We start from the raw sequence: 17129 nt of genomic DNA, 5'->3' as shown, positions 1-17129 counted from the left end.
CATGGGAATATGAAATAAAATTAATCAGTTTTGCAACTACCCAAAGGTCTTCTATCAAAAATATTCTGTTGATTAATAACCAAAATCTGACAGCTGGTTCTATGTAGAATCACCTGTAAATCATAAATATATGATAAATAGGATTCATAACAAAGTAAGTAGCAACTTAATTTCCCTTCCTAAGGCAATTTTTGTAGGTTTTCTACTTTTGCAACAAGTTGTTTTTTCCTTAACAATAATTTCATTTCCAAGAAAATCATATTAAAATAGACCTCCTTACATAAATTCCATGTAATATTATTCAATCTGAGAAATTTTTTTTCTTCATATGAAATAAGAAATCGTACCTCAATACCTTTGGTCCCCTTGGGACACCTGGGCGTATGCGGAACATAATGAAGTTTTGTAAAAGTCAAGAGACATTAATCATACGTTGCCATGTACAACCAAACAATCATCTATCCTTACATGGTGTATCGATGATTTAATAACGAAACGAACACACAAAATTGATTCAATGCAATCAACAATAAAACGACAAAATTGCATAACATATTGTTATTGCTGTAGTTGTTGTTGTTGTTGTGTAGTTATTTCTTGCTAACTAGAACATAAGTACGTAATAATAATAATACGAATACGAAATATTGAGTATGTATTTGTTTCTGTTGTAATATTGCTATACAATTTTATTTTGCTAAATCTATTGATTTTGTTCTTCTTCTTCGTTCTCTCTCGATATATATGTATGTATGTATTTATATGTAATATGTTGGTATGTTGTGTGTATGATATACCTAGTTATTACATTTATGCTACTTAGTTACAAATATACTTACAATAAAAGATTCCAATATCTTTACTTTGTGTATGTTATCTAGAAATGATTTATATTTTGAACATTACATTCTGTTTCGTCTTCTTGTTCTTCTCGTTTGGCACAAATACCTTGTCTATGTCTATTGGATGACTTCGACATACATTCGACTACTACTCCACCACCTATTCCCCCTTCCGCTTTGTCCTATGTGTGGTCGGAAAGACATGTTGGATGTGTGTGTATATGTTTGACTTTCATTTCATTGTATAATTTTGGCTTTGGCATAATACCTTATGGCAAAGACATCACCCACCCACACCCTTCATATCACCCGCCATCCGGACAAACGTTCAGCCTATACAAAAATCTAAGTAAATGCAATCATGATACACTAATTTTAGAAATTATATGTACACCTTTTGCATGTTTTACTACTATCATATTTGGTTTAATTTTCTTCTATTTGTTCATGTTTTTGTTGTTCATTTGTGATGTGATTATTTGTTTGGTTTCTTTGTTATTTTCATGTTTTTCTTTGGGGCAAATGAATACCCATGAAAATATAATAGGAAAGAAAATAAAACTGAAATATGGCAATTTTTACTAAATAAAGATCAGATACCTTAGTGTAATAAGATGGTCGTAATAATTTTCATCATTGTGATATGATGGTGGTCATAATGATCTATATCCTCATAATTCCTTTGGTTGATGCAGCAGTTATAGTTGTTGTTGAAATGTTTTTCTTCTCCTTGTCTCCATAGAGCTCCGTCCATCGCCTGTAATTTTAATCACCCTATATGCATAATCTTTTTGAATGCTTTACGAAATTCAGGATTGAATATCGTATAAATAATGGGATTTACAAAACTATTTATGTAACCCAACCAGGTGGTGAAAATGAATGCCGTCACGCCGGGATTACAATCTTTGTCGAATTTCGAACACATTGCATCCAAAATGTTGCAGGAGAAAAATGGCAGCCAACAGAAGAGGAAAACACCTAAAAGGAATTGAGAACAAATGGAAAATTAATATTTTGTAAGAACCACATAAAAACGTACATTTATAAATACAATTTCCTAAGGATCATAAAATGAGAATGGATGTAAAAAATCATATTTTTATGAAACAGAAGATAATATCTTCCAAGGCAAGGTATATTCTATGGTGATATGTTCTATGGACCACCAAAGGCGTGGATTTTTTAAATGATATGTTCTAAGGACTACCAAAGGCGAGGATTTTTTAAATGATATGTTGCAAGGACCACAAAAGGCGTGGATTTTTTAAATGATATGTTCTAAGGACCGCCAAAGGCGTGGATTTTTTAAATGATATGTTCTAAGGGCCACCAAAGGCGTGGATTTTTTTAAATGATATGTTCTAAGGGCCACCAAAGGCGTGGATTTTTTTTCATTCCGTTTGTAATTCATCGAAATATTCATTTCAGAACCTATAAAGTATATATTCTTGATCAGGTTAAAAATTTGTAAATTGTAAACATTCGCATTTGTGATCCAAAGACGAACCCTATTGAAATTGGGAAAAATCGGTTCAGATTTAGATATAGCTCCCAGATATATTTTCGTCCGATTTAAGGTAAATGGTGTACCAAAGTCTCTATATATCTTTTGATTTGCACGAAATTTTCCACAAAGTAATGAATTAGGCCTAAAATGATATGTAGTAAGTTTCCTGAAAATCGGTTCAGAATTAGTTATAGCTCCCATATATTTTTGTCCGATTTAAGACCCTACATATTTTCGATTTGCACGAAATTTGGCACATCATAATGAATTACGTCTAGAATGAAGTTTGTTAAGTTTCCTTAATCAGTTCAGACTTAGTTATAGCTCCCATATATATTTTTGTCCGATTTAAGGTAAATGGTGTACCAAAGACCCAACATATCTTTCGATTTGCACGAAATTTGGTACAACATAATGTATTACGTCTAGAATGAAATGTGTTAAGTTTCCTAAAAATCGGTTCAGATTTAGATATAGCTCCCATATAGATTTTTGTCCGATTTAAGGTAAATGGTGTACCAAAGTCCCTATATATTTTTCGATTTGCAGAAAATTGGTCATGACGTACTAAATTAAGTCTAAAATGATGTGTGCTAAGTGTCGTGGAAATCGGTACAAATTTAGATATAACTCCTATATAATTTTTCTTCCGATGTAATGTAAATTGTGCACTAAAGACCCAAAGTTTGTCCAATTGCCGCACAATTTTGTACAATGAAGTTAATATAAATTAATCTTTGGTTAATATAAATTTATATCTGGAACGTCTCATTGAAATCGGTGCAGATTTAGATATAGGTGCACCAAACTCCTCATTTATATCAGATATATATCCAAAAAATCAACGGGTGTCCGATCGATATTTGCTTTAAATTGATTTACATAATTTTGTCCCATTGTAAGAAGCAACTCTACACCTGACCAAATGAAAAATTTAGTATAGGTTGCAGAATGACATGTTTATGGGTCCAATTTCATTTTACTGGTACTTTAAAAAAGCGACGTGTGTTAGGATTCATAACTTGAATATACCCAAAGTGGTGGTCATATAGTCGGCCCCGTCCGACTTTACTGCTTTCCTTACTGGTTTTAAAGAATATTGTACAGAGGAACCCTATACGCGTGGTTATTTAAAGAATATTTTAAAGATGATCCATATAGGCGTGGTTATTTAAAGAATACTTTGCAGAGGATCTATATAAGCGTGGAAATTTTAAAGAATATTTTTAATTAAAGAATATTTTTAATAATCGTGAATTTTAAATAATATTTTCGATGGCCTAATTATAAGCGTGGATTTTTTAAGGAATATTTTCTGTGGCTCAATTATAAGTCTAATTATAAGCGTGGATTTGTAGAGAATATTTTCTGTGGCTCAATTGTAAGTCTAATTATAAGCGTGGATTTGTAGAGAATATTTTCTTGGATTTTATTAACCAACTATAATGGCAGATATTTTAAATAATTGTATTTAGGTGTCAACTCTATAATAGTAGATTTGGAAATTTTGGAAAAAATATCTTGATGCTTCAAAAGAAGGAAACACAAAATTAACCGATAGTGTGGGTCGTGGAAACAAATAACAACCTGTTTTTTTTTTAGAAAACTGGTATATATCGATTCAACAGCGTTTATTCTGAGTGGTACACCATAATTCGTTGGGCTGCAGTCTTCGAAGGAATTAAAAAAAAAAACGAACAATATAAGGTGAATCACACATCGGCTCAAACCCGCGCCAACGCTGAGTTTTATGGGCCATCCGTCGTACATTTTTTTTGCAAAAAATCATTCGAGAAATCAACTAAACAAATCGAATCTTATATAACGATAGCGTGAGCATTCTAAAGTCAACTTCTACATAAAAAATGACGGGTTAACGATTTTCTTCGCCAGCAGCCTTTGTGGGAGTAATTAGAAAATTATTTGAGTTCATTGTATATGATTAAATGATGGAGAATATTTCTAAAAGTAATAAAACCATTTCTATAACAAATATTCGCATGTGCTTTATTATGACAGAAATATAAAGAGTAGCCAACTAAGGACTTACTCAGGGCAATGTCTTCTAGAGACTTTTCTGTTTTTTTATAGACAGAAAAACTAGAAGCATGACATTGTTTTAAATTTGATTCGACCAACAGAAATGTGGATTTTTAAATATTATTACAGTAATTCCTATCACATTGAGTGACATAGAATGCACACCACAAAAATACTGGGACCACTGGTCAAAGTTTAACAAATGGTTATGACGGTAGACATGAATGATTGCCCCACGAGCTGTGAATAGGCAATAAAGTCAACCATGTTTTTTTCTATTTTGTCGCTTTGTCTTGTGGCGGAAATTAAACTACCGACATCCATCATACCTACCACGCTCTCCCCCATCCAGGACATCCATCAAAAGTATGACATGGCATAACAAAGCATTGTTTAACTTCAATGGTTGTGTTTTTATTGCCTGTTGACACCTTGAACCCCTCACATTCCTACCACGGCTATAGACACTTGGCAAGTGCCAATATAAATTATAAATTGTTTTGTTTACTGAATTTTGTCACTCTTGAATCACGAATCCGCAAACAAAGTTTTTCTTGCCATCATAAACGAGAACAACTAAAATGTTTCAAAACATCCATCCAACAATATGAAATCTTTTTTCAAAACTCATAACGTAAAGTTATCACACAAACAAATAAATATTTTTCTTTCTTTGGCTATGGGCCATGGTAATAATTTGCCCATAAATATAATTGGATTTTTGTTAAGAAATGGCTGGCCAAAAAGAGAATTGTTGAAAAGACCTTCGGATTAATGTTTTTGTTTGTGTGTGTGGTTTTTCTGACCACAACATCTGTGTGGACTATTGGAAAGGAATATATATTCTTTTAAATGTGACAAATTTTTAAATAAAAAAAATATGTATATAATTTTGGAGAATTTAATATTTTTTGTGGACATATTCTGTATACCAAAAGTTCACATGAATGTTATTTAAAAATCCAGGAGTATAGTTAATCATAAGAACATATTATTTAAAAATCCAGTTAGGACCTCGAATTTTTTAAAAAAATGTAAATTAATTTACTGTTCTTCAAAAATAATGAATTACAAATCCGCTTGTAAATTTACTTCAAACAAATATATATATTTATTCGTCCGATTTGAAGTAAATGGGACATCAAACTCCTCATATTTGACAGATTGATATGAAATTGTATATATATATATATATATATATTCGTCGGATTTGAAGTATGAAATTTTGTACAACATACATTTCACGAAACTTGGCAGACATTGTTCCAGGCTGGACACTATGCCAAATTTCGTGCAAATCGAAATATATATATGGACTTTGGTGCACCTTTTACATTAAATCGGGAGAAAATATATATGGGAACTATATCTAAATCTGGACCAATTTTCACGGAACTTGGCATACATCACTCTAGGCTCAATTCAGTACGTTATGCCAAATTTCGTGCAAATCAAAAGTTACATAGGGACTTTAGAAAAATGTAGCACCATTAACATAAAATCGGACGATATATAGCGACTTTGGTGCACCTTTTACATTAAATCGGGCGAAAATATATATGGGAGCTATATCTAAATCTGGACCAATTTTCAAATTTTTATTGAGGCAAAATACTTATTACACTCACTGTATGTGCCTCATTTTCTAAGCATTGTTGCCTTTTGCAAAACACCCTTCGTTTGATTTTTATGCAGTATTAAGGGTTAGGTGATCCATAAATTTAAAACCTTCGTACTCAGTGCCATCGTATAAAACTGTCAGCTACACCTGACTTTTTAACCTTTTATTCGTTACACCCTCATTTCTTTATTTATTTTATTTGATATTTAACTTACCCAAAACAATTGCCAGGGTTTTTGTTGCCTTTCTTTCCTTTTTCGCTGAGGTTTTTTCTCGTTTCTTTTTGGATGCCTTGTGGACTTTGTATATCGTAAATCTGTATTTATTAATTTCCACAGCAACAGCCAACCAAATATACGTTTGCGGGGTTTCGGAGGATTTCCCATTGTTTTTGTAGGGATATTCATTGGTTTGTTAGAAGAAACGTAATCATTTCATATTAAAGTCATCATCAGCGTTGTCAACAGCATCGTCATCATCAGTATTGTCGTAGTCATTATCAAGCGGATTACGTTTCAAGAATTGTTTTTAACAAATCAGCCAGTAACACAACCACAGAGATGTAGGGAAAAGACATAGAAGAACAAAAAACAAAGAAATTTAAAAAATGCCAAGAAGAAAACAGCACACATTAAAAAGACAACAACTTTAGTCATTTAAAAAAAGAGGACAACATCTATTAGAGATTATTTGTCTCTCCGTGTATTGTTCTCGCTAGAGATTAGGTGAAAGAAGATGACATGCAGTTCAGTAGGATTTGTATCTTATAAATCAAACCATTGTCTGTACCACAAAGTCTCTCTTTCCTCCTCCATCTCCCAACCTTTTTTTCGCAATGCTATGACAACTTTGCAGTTCAAATGAAAAACCCTAAGCCGACAACTTACCTGGATGCTTGAATGTTTTTCTTATCCTTGCGAGAGGATGTTTTCGATGTTGACGATAGGGTGGAATCGTTGCGTGCCAATGTCATGGCTTCCTGTACTCCGTATCGCATAAACGATAATGGTTTCATGGCAGCACTGTGTGTTGACGTAAATATAAAGTTCGCCGCAACCAAGAGATGTATGAGCGATATGCAAAAAAAAAAGGAAAATTATTTGTGAGAAGAAAAAAAGAAGAATTTAATTAATTCACGTTTTAGGATTTTTAAATAGCAATGAAAGTTGATAAATGTTATGTAGTAAAAAAATATTATATGTAATTAATTAACAAGAAAAAAGGATTTTGGGAGATTTGTTCACATTCTTCGCTAGGAGGATAATCTATAAATATCAATTGCTAGATACGGCGTTTACAGTGTCATAGCCACAAATTCATTCGAAATCACCTACTTGCATGGGGGACGTTCAAGAGGACATTTAAGGGTAGGACCATTATATAGGGACCATGTCATGTACATTTGACAGTTCAAAAGCAGAATTCAAAACCAACATAAGTTCAACCAGTAAGGAACGTTGATAAGTCGGAGGGAGACGACTATATGATACCCTTCGCCACTTTGGGTATATTCTACAGATGCATCATTATAGACGTCGCATTTTTGAAGGACCATTAACTAGATGAATTAATTGGATGAACTAAAATGTGTGATCTTTATTTAAATGTGAACCGACTTAGATCAATTCATAAATATGTCACTCTGCAATTTATACTAAATTTTTCATTTCGACCAATTGTTTATAATGGGACAAAATAATGTAAATAAAATTAAAGCAAATCGGACATCTCTTTATTATTTGAAGCCAAATTAACATGAAAATGGTCGAAAAAATATATGGATATGTATACATTTCTACAAAACGCAAATACGTCTTTCTATTCTCAATTTTGTCCGTTTTGCAAAAAATAGGACGAAAATATATATACTATATCTAAACCCGAACTGAAGGTTATTCTAACTTAAGTTTTGTATTCTAAGTATGTTTTGTGCATGGTGGTCATATTTTGAGCCCATGGTGGATCATTTACTTATCGCACGAAATTATATATGGGAGCTATACCCAAATCCGAACCGATTTCAACAAAATCGTTAGGCTGTACTTACTTCAGGACGTTGTCGACTTTACACCCTAGCATATACCTTCATCAGAAGGTTGTGCAAGATTTTGTGGCAATCGGCCTATCTTTGGGTTTTTGGTGCTCCATTTACTGAAAATCGGACGAAACCATATATGGGAGCTATATCAAATTCTGAACCCATTTGAGCGAAACTTTCCACAGGTTATACTAACTTCAGCACGTTTAGGAAAATGTTGTGCTATTCGGCGATATTTTAGGACTTTGGTGTACTACTAACGGTAAATTGGACGAAACTATATATGGGACCGATTTGAGCGAAACTTTCCACACAGTAGGTAGCTCAATCTTCAGTACGTTTTGCAAAACTTTCTTCTAATCGGCCATATTGTGGGTCTTTGGTGCACCATTAAATGAAAATCGGGCGAAACTGGGAGCTATATCAAAATCTGAACCGATTTCAACAAAACTTGTCATGGACAGACAGACGGACGGGCTTAGAAATTGATTCTATGTATATTCTCAAAAGGAACCATGGGTCTATCTCATTTCCTTTTGCCTGTTACAAACATGGCAAAAGGAAACACCACGGCGTGGTGAAGGGTATACAAATGTTGTTACAACATTCTAAATAGCCTTAATACAGTCATGTCTGTTTGGATATGATCTACAAATATTCCAAATGGATCTGGACATTTACATAGGGCTCTATACCAAAACAGGGACTTACAAACAATGGGACTATCATATCTATACTGAGGCGGAACTTATATATGAGGCCTATACTTAATCGATATTTATAAGAAGGTAAGTGTTAAAAATCAAATTGAAGGCAATTCGATTAAACTACGTTGTGCAAGATTTTGTGCCACCCAATTGGAGCCAAAAATATCAAAATAGATATAACATAGAATTTTAGAAAAACTGTATATTCTAAAATGTTGAAAACGAACTCATTTCTTATTTTTATAAAATAAATTTATAAACTCAAGATTAAAAAAATAATATTTTCATGATAATAGAAATTTAATTTTACGCTTTAATACATCACATTTTTAAAACCGTCTTACATAAATATAATCGTTTTGTTTAATTGAATTGAAATTGAATTTGAACAAGGAAATCCACAAAAAATAATCACACACACACACACAAAATACCTACTGTAAATTAAAAGAAGTCATTTCTGGAGGTATGTTCTTCTTTCACCACCACCACCCACCCAAACTATATTCTAATTAACTCTGAAGTTCAATAAATGAATAAATTATTGCCGTGGAACAAATGCAAATGTAATTTACATTAACTCCACTGAATTGTAAATAATTTACATAAATAAGAAGACAATGTTTGTTATTTAAAATGGCAAACAAAACAAACACACTTACTTAACTCACAGTAAATAATGTTCAAGGGGAGCTTAGCATAACTAAGAATAGAACTGAGTTAAAGATGCTCTGACTGTGTAAATAATTATAAAGAAATAATTTAAATTGTTTTTAGGGTTCCGGGTTTCGTTTCTTCTATTATTTCTAACTTGTAGATATTTTTGTGGGTGTATGGCTTTGTATGCGGTTGTGGACGAAATAATGAAATTGTAATTTAATTATTTTTTTGTACTTGTGGTTAGAAGCTACCAAGGTCATTCCAGAACAAACGAAGGAACAAGTAAAAAATTTCTTGTTAAGGATTTAATGAAAAGGAAAAGAATTTAAAAAGTTCCATTTAAAGGAAAATTGTCCGTGAATCAGGGCTGGGGAGTCGCCATAAATTAGAGTAGAGTAGTAGGTTCCATGGTTTTGACTTAGCCTACACACAAAAGAAACTCTTTAGATCTATATACCTAAAGTTTGATATGCAGTTTTCTTCAAGGGTAAAAAAACTTTCTAAAGCCACTACCGAACCACTCTTAAACTCTTCACAAAGATTGTGTGTATATTAAAGTTGTCATTCCGTTTGCGGCACCTCGACATATTCACCTAATTTTTCACATACGTTTCTGCTACTCCTAAAATGTTTAATATTGAAAATTAGATATATCGATCATACCTCTCGTATAACAGTACCCCATAACATTCAGAATTTTAACAGTACCCCACAACATTCAGAATTTTTTAATCTACTACTTATGTTCTCATGGTGCGTGGATTTCTTTTTGGTATAGCTCTCAATAACGATACCGACCCATTTTCGGTATTTTAAAGTCTTCATGAAAATGGTCAACATGGGTCCATGTTTTGACATAGCCTTCTAAGGCTAATATGACATTGTCTATATAGGTAGAAGCTTTGATATAGTCCCACATAACCAGTAAGGAAATTAGTAAAGTCGGTGAACATACTAAATTTTTCATTTCGACAAATATAGAGTCTTTTGTTTACAATTGGACAACATAATGTGAATCGATTTAAAGCAAATCGGACAAACCTTAATTATTTGGAGCCTAATTAACATGAAGTCGGTCGAAAATATATACGTGCTATGTGTGCATTTCTACAAAACGCAACTACGTCATTCTATGCTCAATTTTGTACGTTTGCAAAATTTCTGACAAACTTCAAACGAAAATATGTATGTGAGCTATAACTAAATCTGAACGAAACTTTCCGCACTTTAGGCTATACTTACTTCATATGTTGGGTCTTTGCTTCATTATTGACATAATGTCGGACCAAAATATATATGAAGCTTTATCTAAATCAGAACCGATTTTAAAGAAACCCTCCACACGCTAGGCTATATTAGTTTCAGTACTTTGTGCAAAATTTTGCTTAAAAATGGATGAAACGATACATGGTAGCTATATATAAACCTAAAAAACTTAAGAAAACTTTACCTACTTCCGTACGTTGTGCATAATGTTGTAGCAACCGTCCTATCTGTGGGTTTTTGGTGCACCATTAATTGAAAATCGGACGAAACTATATATGGGAGCTGTATCTAAATCTGAACCGATTTGAACAAAATGTGGCACACGTTAGGATGTGCTAACTTAAGTACGTTGTGTAAAATGTTGTGTCAATCGGCCATATTATGAGGCTTTGGCATTTTACAAACATATGCAAAGATATATTACCCTGAAAGTATAAAAATACCCCCTATTTTCGGTATTATTATGTTTTTAACCGAATTTTGCCATCAAAGCCGCATATCGAATTTCCGGGGAATTTCATTGAGCGACCCCACACAATTACCACGAGTTTATCTTTTTGCGGATCTTATAATTATGTGCTTTAGATAGATTAGAAAACCTGATTAGAAAACCTATTTTATCCTCTATATACCATCTGATCAATACCGATTGTTTCTTAGTCAGATCCCTTTCTTCGTGTAACATTCTTGATTTATATTCGGGTTATTCGGGTTAGAGGCTATATACATTTCCTCGGGTTATAATTTTAGCCTCTAAAACGGTCAGAAAAAAATAAGTATTTGGTCCATTTCATCTCCTAAATATTAACCGATCATTACCAGAAACAATAGGGTATTTTTTGAACCGAACGTACATGCACGATTGGAGGCCACACCCTTACAACATAGTTGTGTAGGGTATAAAAATAAATTTCCACCACAATAGTTCAATCCTCACGAAAATATCAAACATTTTTCCATTCATTTTGAGAAACAATCCCTGGAAACTGATATTTCTATTATTATTATTTTCTTAGAGTAAAACTTTTGTTCAGCCCTCAACGAGTCTGTATAAATAATTATTGTGTTTCAAACATTTAAATATTCTTAATGCCAACACATGTATGCTCCTTAAGCACGGATAAATTTTGCCTACAGCTCAATGGCATATTACGGACTATAACTAAAAAATGTTTCCCACGCATAAATAAAATTAAGGGAACCCCACCCATTCTCGATTTTAATTTTTCAAGATTTTCAATGGGCTGGTAAATCAATACCAATGCTTGTTAAAGCTTGTAACTTTGAACATATATATTTGAAGATTTAAAAGAGAAGAAAAATAATTTACAAAAAAATTTTGTTATTGCTTTGTTGTTGTTTTTTGTAATTAAAGAAAAGTTCTCATTTTTGATGGCGGGCATGATAACTCCTAACTGGAACATCGGAATCCGAAAATTCCAACGGTGTTAGAAAGAGTACATGTCTGGCTCTCGTATGAACTAGGCTTATTGACTTCGCTCTAAAATTAAGAAAATGGCGGACCTTTGAAAAAATATTTTTGGAAAATCGCCGATTTTTGACTAAAAACCAAGTTAAAAAATAAGGAAGATCTTCACCGATTGGCTTTATCCTAGTTCATACGATATCTATACACCCACAGAGAAACGTGTAAAAATTTGAAATCGATTGGGTTATTAGTTTTTGAGTTATCGTGCCCGCCATTCGAAAAGAGAAAAATAAATCGGATATATCTTCAAGAGTTCTTGAGATTTTCACTTGAAATATTGTGGAGACATTCTTGAATTAGTGTAGAATCGAATTAAATCAAAAAAAATTTGACTCCGAGAATGGGGGGGTCCCCTTAAGAAATATATATTTTTTTACGATACGAGTTTTTTTGTTCATTATGGGCTTACCTTAAGGCATGTTCCCGTTTTGGTGATACATCGCCCGTATTACGCCTACTGCTAATAGCCGAACGTTGCAGTGTCGTCCCACTGGCTACCGGACTGTCAGGTGGTGATGAGTCTTCAGCAATTCCTGTAAGGACATCGTCAACGTTTGATGGTGCATAACCAGAATCATGATTACCATTTGAATCCGCTACCATAAGATGCGGCTGGGTTGTAATTTGGGCCACCACACTGCACCTCCATTTGCAAAAGGGACACATGGAAAAGAATTACCACAACAGTTTGCGATATGCCACAAAAATCCATAAATAGGCAGAGTCCGAAGCAAGAAGGGCAAGGCATAAAAGTAGAAATGAAAGAAAGAACGAAACAAAACAAAAAGAACAAAACTTAAATAACCATTCTCTATTTATCCAGGATTCAAAATATATCCCTCATTAATTCTATACAAACAAAGAGATACACATACACACAGACACATCATTAGATGGGCATTATAAGAACAGGACATCGAATCATACAAAGTTTTTACGTACACACACACCCACAATCTCAACTTACTTGCCCGTCTCCTCCACCACAGTGGCCAGCATAAATTCGGTGGATTTATCGTTGACAATTACATGGCAATCATCAATGTCTGGTGATATGGCATTTTCATCCTCCTCCTCATTTGACCCAGATCCTGTATTCGTTGCCGGTTCATCTGGCATTATCCGTACACCCTGTCGACTGCTATCCAGCGCAGTTTCCGCTAATCTCCGTGTCTGTGCAATATTCTCAATGACACTTCCGCCCGTCAGTTCGGAAAGATGAGGCTTTCGTGCCGCACGCTGTTTACGGGCACGACTACGCAAGGCCTACAATGGACAGAAAGAAAAAAAACGACATCAGAAAAACAGCGAAAATAGAAGTAAAGGACGAGTGGAGAACAGAACAAAAACAAAAAAGCAGCGAAATGTTGATGTTGATGGAGATGTTATCGCCTCACGTTAAATGCTATGATTTGCCTAAACGACAACAACTAAAAGTGCACCAACGATAGCATCATCTCACTAAGGACGTTAGTTAAGGACTTTATTGCATGATGCACTTTTGTGGTGTTGCTACCGGCACAAGTGGCAGGTAGAAGCTTGCTTGTTTGACTGGTTGGCATGTTGTTGCTGTTGTAGTACTTGTTCTTGCTATGGCTGTCATTTTGCGTTCTTCATCTTTTTTAGTTGTTGTAAAGGATGACTGAAACTATGCTTTTAGCCATAGACTAGTTTAAAGAGGATTTACATAAAGATTTATCATATTTCAAAACGATAGTCCTGGTCTAACAAAGTTATAAAGCTTTGTGATATATGTATATCAGCATATCGATAAAGTTCTAACTTTGTGGATTACATTTCCAATACTAGGGGGCACTTTTTCCAAAACTCTAGTAGTGATTTATGACTATGGTGGTAAATTTGTTCTTTAATGTGATTTTTAAATGGGAAATGACATGAACTTGTGGTAATTTTAGTAAAATGGGGATGTATTTATTATGACTAATTGTCAAGTATCACAAAAGTTCAGAAAATATGCAAAAGATCGTAAAATAAAGGCAGTATGGAAAATATCAATGTAGAACAGTACTACTATATGAGACCCCACAAAGTATATATATTCTTGGTCAGAATAAAATTTTATGTCGATTTATGCGTGTCCGCCTGTTTGTCCGTCTGTTGAAATCACGATACAAAACACAATATTTAAGATATAACGCTGTAATTTTGCACAGACATAGCTAGTACTTTATTCAAATGGGATATATCGGTCCACGTTTTGGTGTAGCTTCCTATATTCGGCGTTTTTGGGATTTTGGACACGTTTTTCGACCGAATTATCTGTCATTGTACTTTGGGTTCTAATTGTATAACACATATTCGTACCAGAAATTATTAATATTGGGCCAAGCTTCAGGATAGCCCTTCCAATATTCGTTATTTTGGGGAATTTGGATACGTTCCTCAACCTATTTCGCTGTACTTTGGTATTTTGGGTTCTCATTGTATAACACATCTTCGTACCAAAAATGATTATATTCTTTATTTTGGGGAATTTGGACTCGTTTCTCAACCGATTTGGCTGTAACTTGGTTCGAAGATGGGCTATATCGGTCCACGTTTAGGTATAACCCCTATATAAGGGCACCCCCAATTTCGATATTTTGGGGTTTGAACCGATTTCACTGAAATTTTATACATTAGGTTCTCATTGGGTACCTTTGAGCTTGTCTTTCAATGCCGTATTGCTGTAATGCCGTATTTTGTTGTCTTATGTGGTAAAAAATCTCCCTATCAAAAATGATTTTTATTCGCCTCCTTTTGGGGGTAGTCCACATATAACCCCCTTTTTATATCAAAATAGTTAACAGCTGCATTCCTTGCATTTTAGGTACATAGTGTCTTCGGCAATATTACTGATAAAATATCTAGGAATATTTTGGTATACAACTTTAACCCTCAACCGACTCATTGAAGGGGTCTTTTCGGTTCCCTTTTCCAAAAGTGATTGAAAACTCATTCAAAACGGGGTTAAAGCTGCTTAGAATATTCTACAGAAATGTTCGCCAAAATATTCCTCGATATTTTATCAGTAATATTGCCGAAGACACTATGTACCTAAAATGCAAGGATTTCAAGAAATCATAATTCGAAAATTATCAAAATTCTTGAAAAGGGGGAATATTGCGCCGCCTTTCATAATCTGTTGGAATTTCCCGGTAATTATCAAAATAATTTTAATTTGTCGCACAGTGTAATAATCTTCACAAGTAATGTTGTTTGATTCATAAGACGAGGACTATTTATAAGACGAGGACTATTTAATTGTCTTTGATTCATTTAGTATTTTACTATCCAGTGGGTTTGGAAACCTCCTTGCATCCGGATGTAACACCCTCAAAGATCACATAAACTATATAGGCAACTCCATTACTACTACTCCTAGGATGTTTGGGATCCCTTATAACGGCACACTCAGTATTTTGGGGATTTAGGAACGATTTTCACTCGCCTGTTTTGTATTTTAAGGGTTTTGTACAATTTCTGTAACATGGTAAATCCGATTTCTAATATACAACTCAGGTGTAACAACAAATCACAGGGTATTAGAGTCATCGTTTGGTATTAGATTAGAGTCATATTGCAGTGAAATATTTTATCACTAATGCAACTAAATAATTTAAACTGCTATCATGGACAACTTTTCGTACTATCATCTCCCACACCTCCCACATATATTTTGATAATCAAATGTCTTCATTATGTCTACAAAAACTAGAAAATTAATCACCGAATTAAAAATTAATGAAGATGATGTTGTTTGTGTCAATACAAATAATAACATGTTCTTTGATCTGATTCAGACGCATTCCGAAGCCATCGAACAAGAAAATCCATAGTAAATAACAAACAAGCACACACACACAGAAACCCGCACACACAGATATGTACATTCATTAATTATTTGTGTTTTCACATTTTAAGTGAAGCACATCAAGTCATGTTTTCGGTGTTTTTTTTCATTGGTGAACAAATCAGCCATTTGTTGTTCCTTTACGGTTCAGAGTTCAATGTCAGTGTTCAAGAAAAATGCCTTTGATCACGTTGAACATTTGCAAAAAAAAAAAAGAAAAACGAACTCAATCCAATTTGATTTACCGCAAATAATGGAAATGGAAAACACACACACACAAAACGAATAGCGAACGAACCAAAGAAACCAAACGACCTTTTGAAATCAAAATTAACTTTTTCCAGTCTGCCATGCACGAAGAACAAGTCATATGCAAATTGCAAAAATAACAGCAACAACAACAACTACAACATTGCCAGCCAACAATCCTATTTCACGGAAATCACAATTTAAGATATTTCCAATATTTTATTCAGCATAAAATTAATTTTTGTAAAAACCACGCAGAGGAGTGGGAGAAAAAAAAATTACAACCACAACAACAACAAGAGCAGCAGCATCGGTATCGACAAACGACGCTTTATGGAAAAGTTTATAAATGCGGGTGTATGTGTGAGTGTGGGCATTCGTGCTCGAGACTATGGAACGTGAGTTTCTGTAAGTAAATCTATGGTTTTTGGTTTACGTGCCTGTGACTCTGTGCCGTTGTGACGGTTTCAAATGTAAATGTGTAGGTGTGTGCTCGTGTGTGTATATGTGCGTCATGGATATATCGGTGTATTAGTGTTGAATAAATAAATATTGGCATTTGGGGTTTTTGTGGCTATGTTTACGTTTTTGTTTATGGCTTTCAGATGTGATTGTGGATTTATGTACATAGATATGTGTTTATTTTTGTGTTTGCATCCAATCGGTAATGTCTCTCTTTTTGAAACCATCACCACCTACCTCCAACCACCCACCTGCAGAGTTTTCTAACTCGCTTAGCAATTGGCATAGTGTTATGATTTGTGTTAGTGAAGGTAATCAAAAATTGATCAACAATTTTTGTGTGTGCGACTATTTTTAGGACTCTTATGAGATGTACGTGAGTACCGAGAGAG

At 33.8% G+C, this 17129-nt stretch overlaps 1 protein-coding gene across 1 annotated transcript in view; it reads right to left on the bottom strand.

The window, feature by feature from the left end:
* Positions 1-1598: 1598 nt before the first annotated feature.
* LOC133334505 (dopamine D2-like receptor) overlaps positions 1599-17129 on the bottom strand; it is a gene marked incomplete at its 5' end in the record, with an annotated part of 69760 nt that continues 54229 nt past the window's right edge. The window contains 5 exons of the mRNA XM_061542821.1: positions 1599-1823; positions 6229-6329; positions 6901-7035; positions 12583-12810; positions 13141-13439. Coding sequence (XP_061398805.1) covers positions 1612-1823; positions 6229-6329; positions 6901-7035; positions 12583-12810; positions 13141-13439 — 975 coding nt within the window. The remainder of the gene's footprint in view (positions 1824-6228; positions 6330-6900; positions 7036-12582; positions 12811-13140; positions 13440-17129) is intronic.

This window comes from Musca vetustissima, unplaced genomic scaffold (genome assembly GCF_032173495.1).
Source record: "Musca vetustissima isolate MV318-11 ecotype Yass unplaced genomic scaffold, APGP_CSIRO_Mvet_v1 utg13842, whole genome shotgun sequence".
Lineage (NCBI taxonomy): Eukaryota > Metazoa > Arthropoda > Insecta > Diptera > Muscidae > Musca > Musca vetustissima.
The sequence above is the reverse complement of the archived record's forward strand: the minus strand, read 5'-3'. Positions and strand labels throughout refer to the sequence as shown.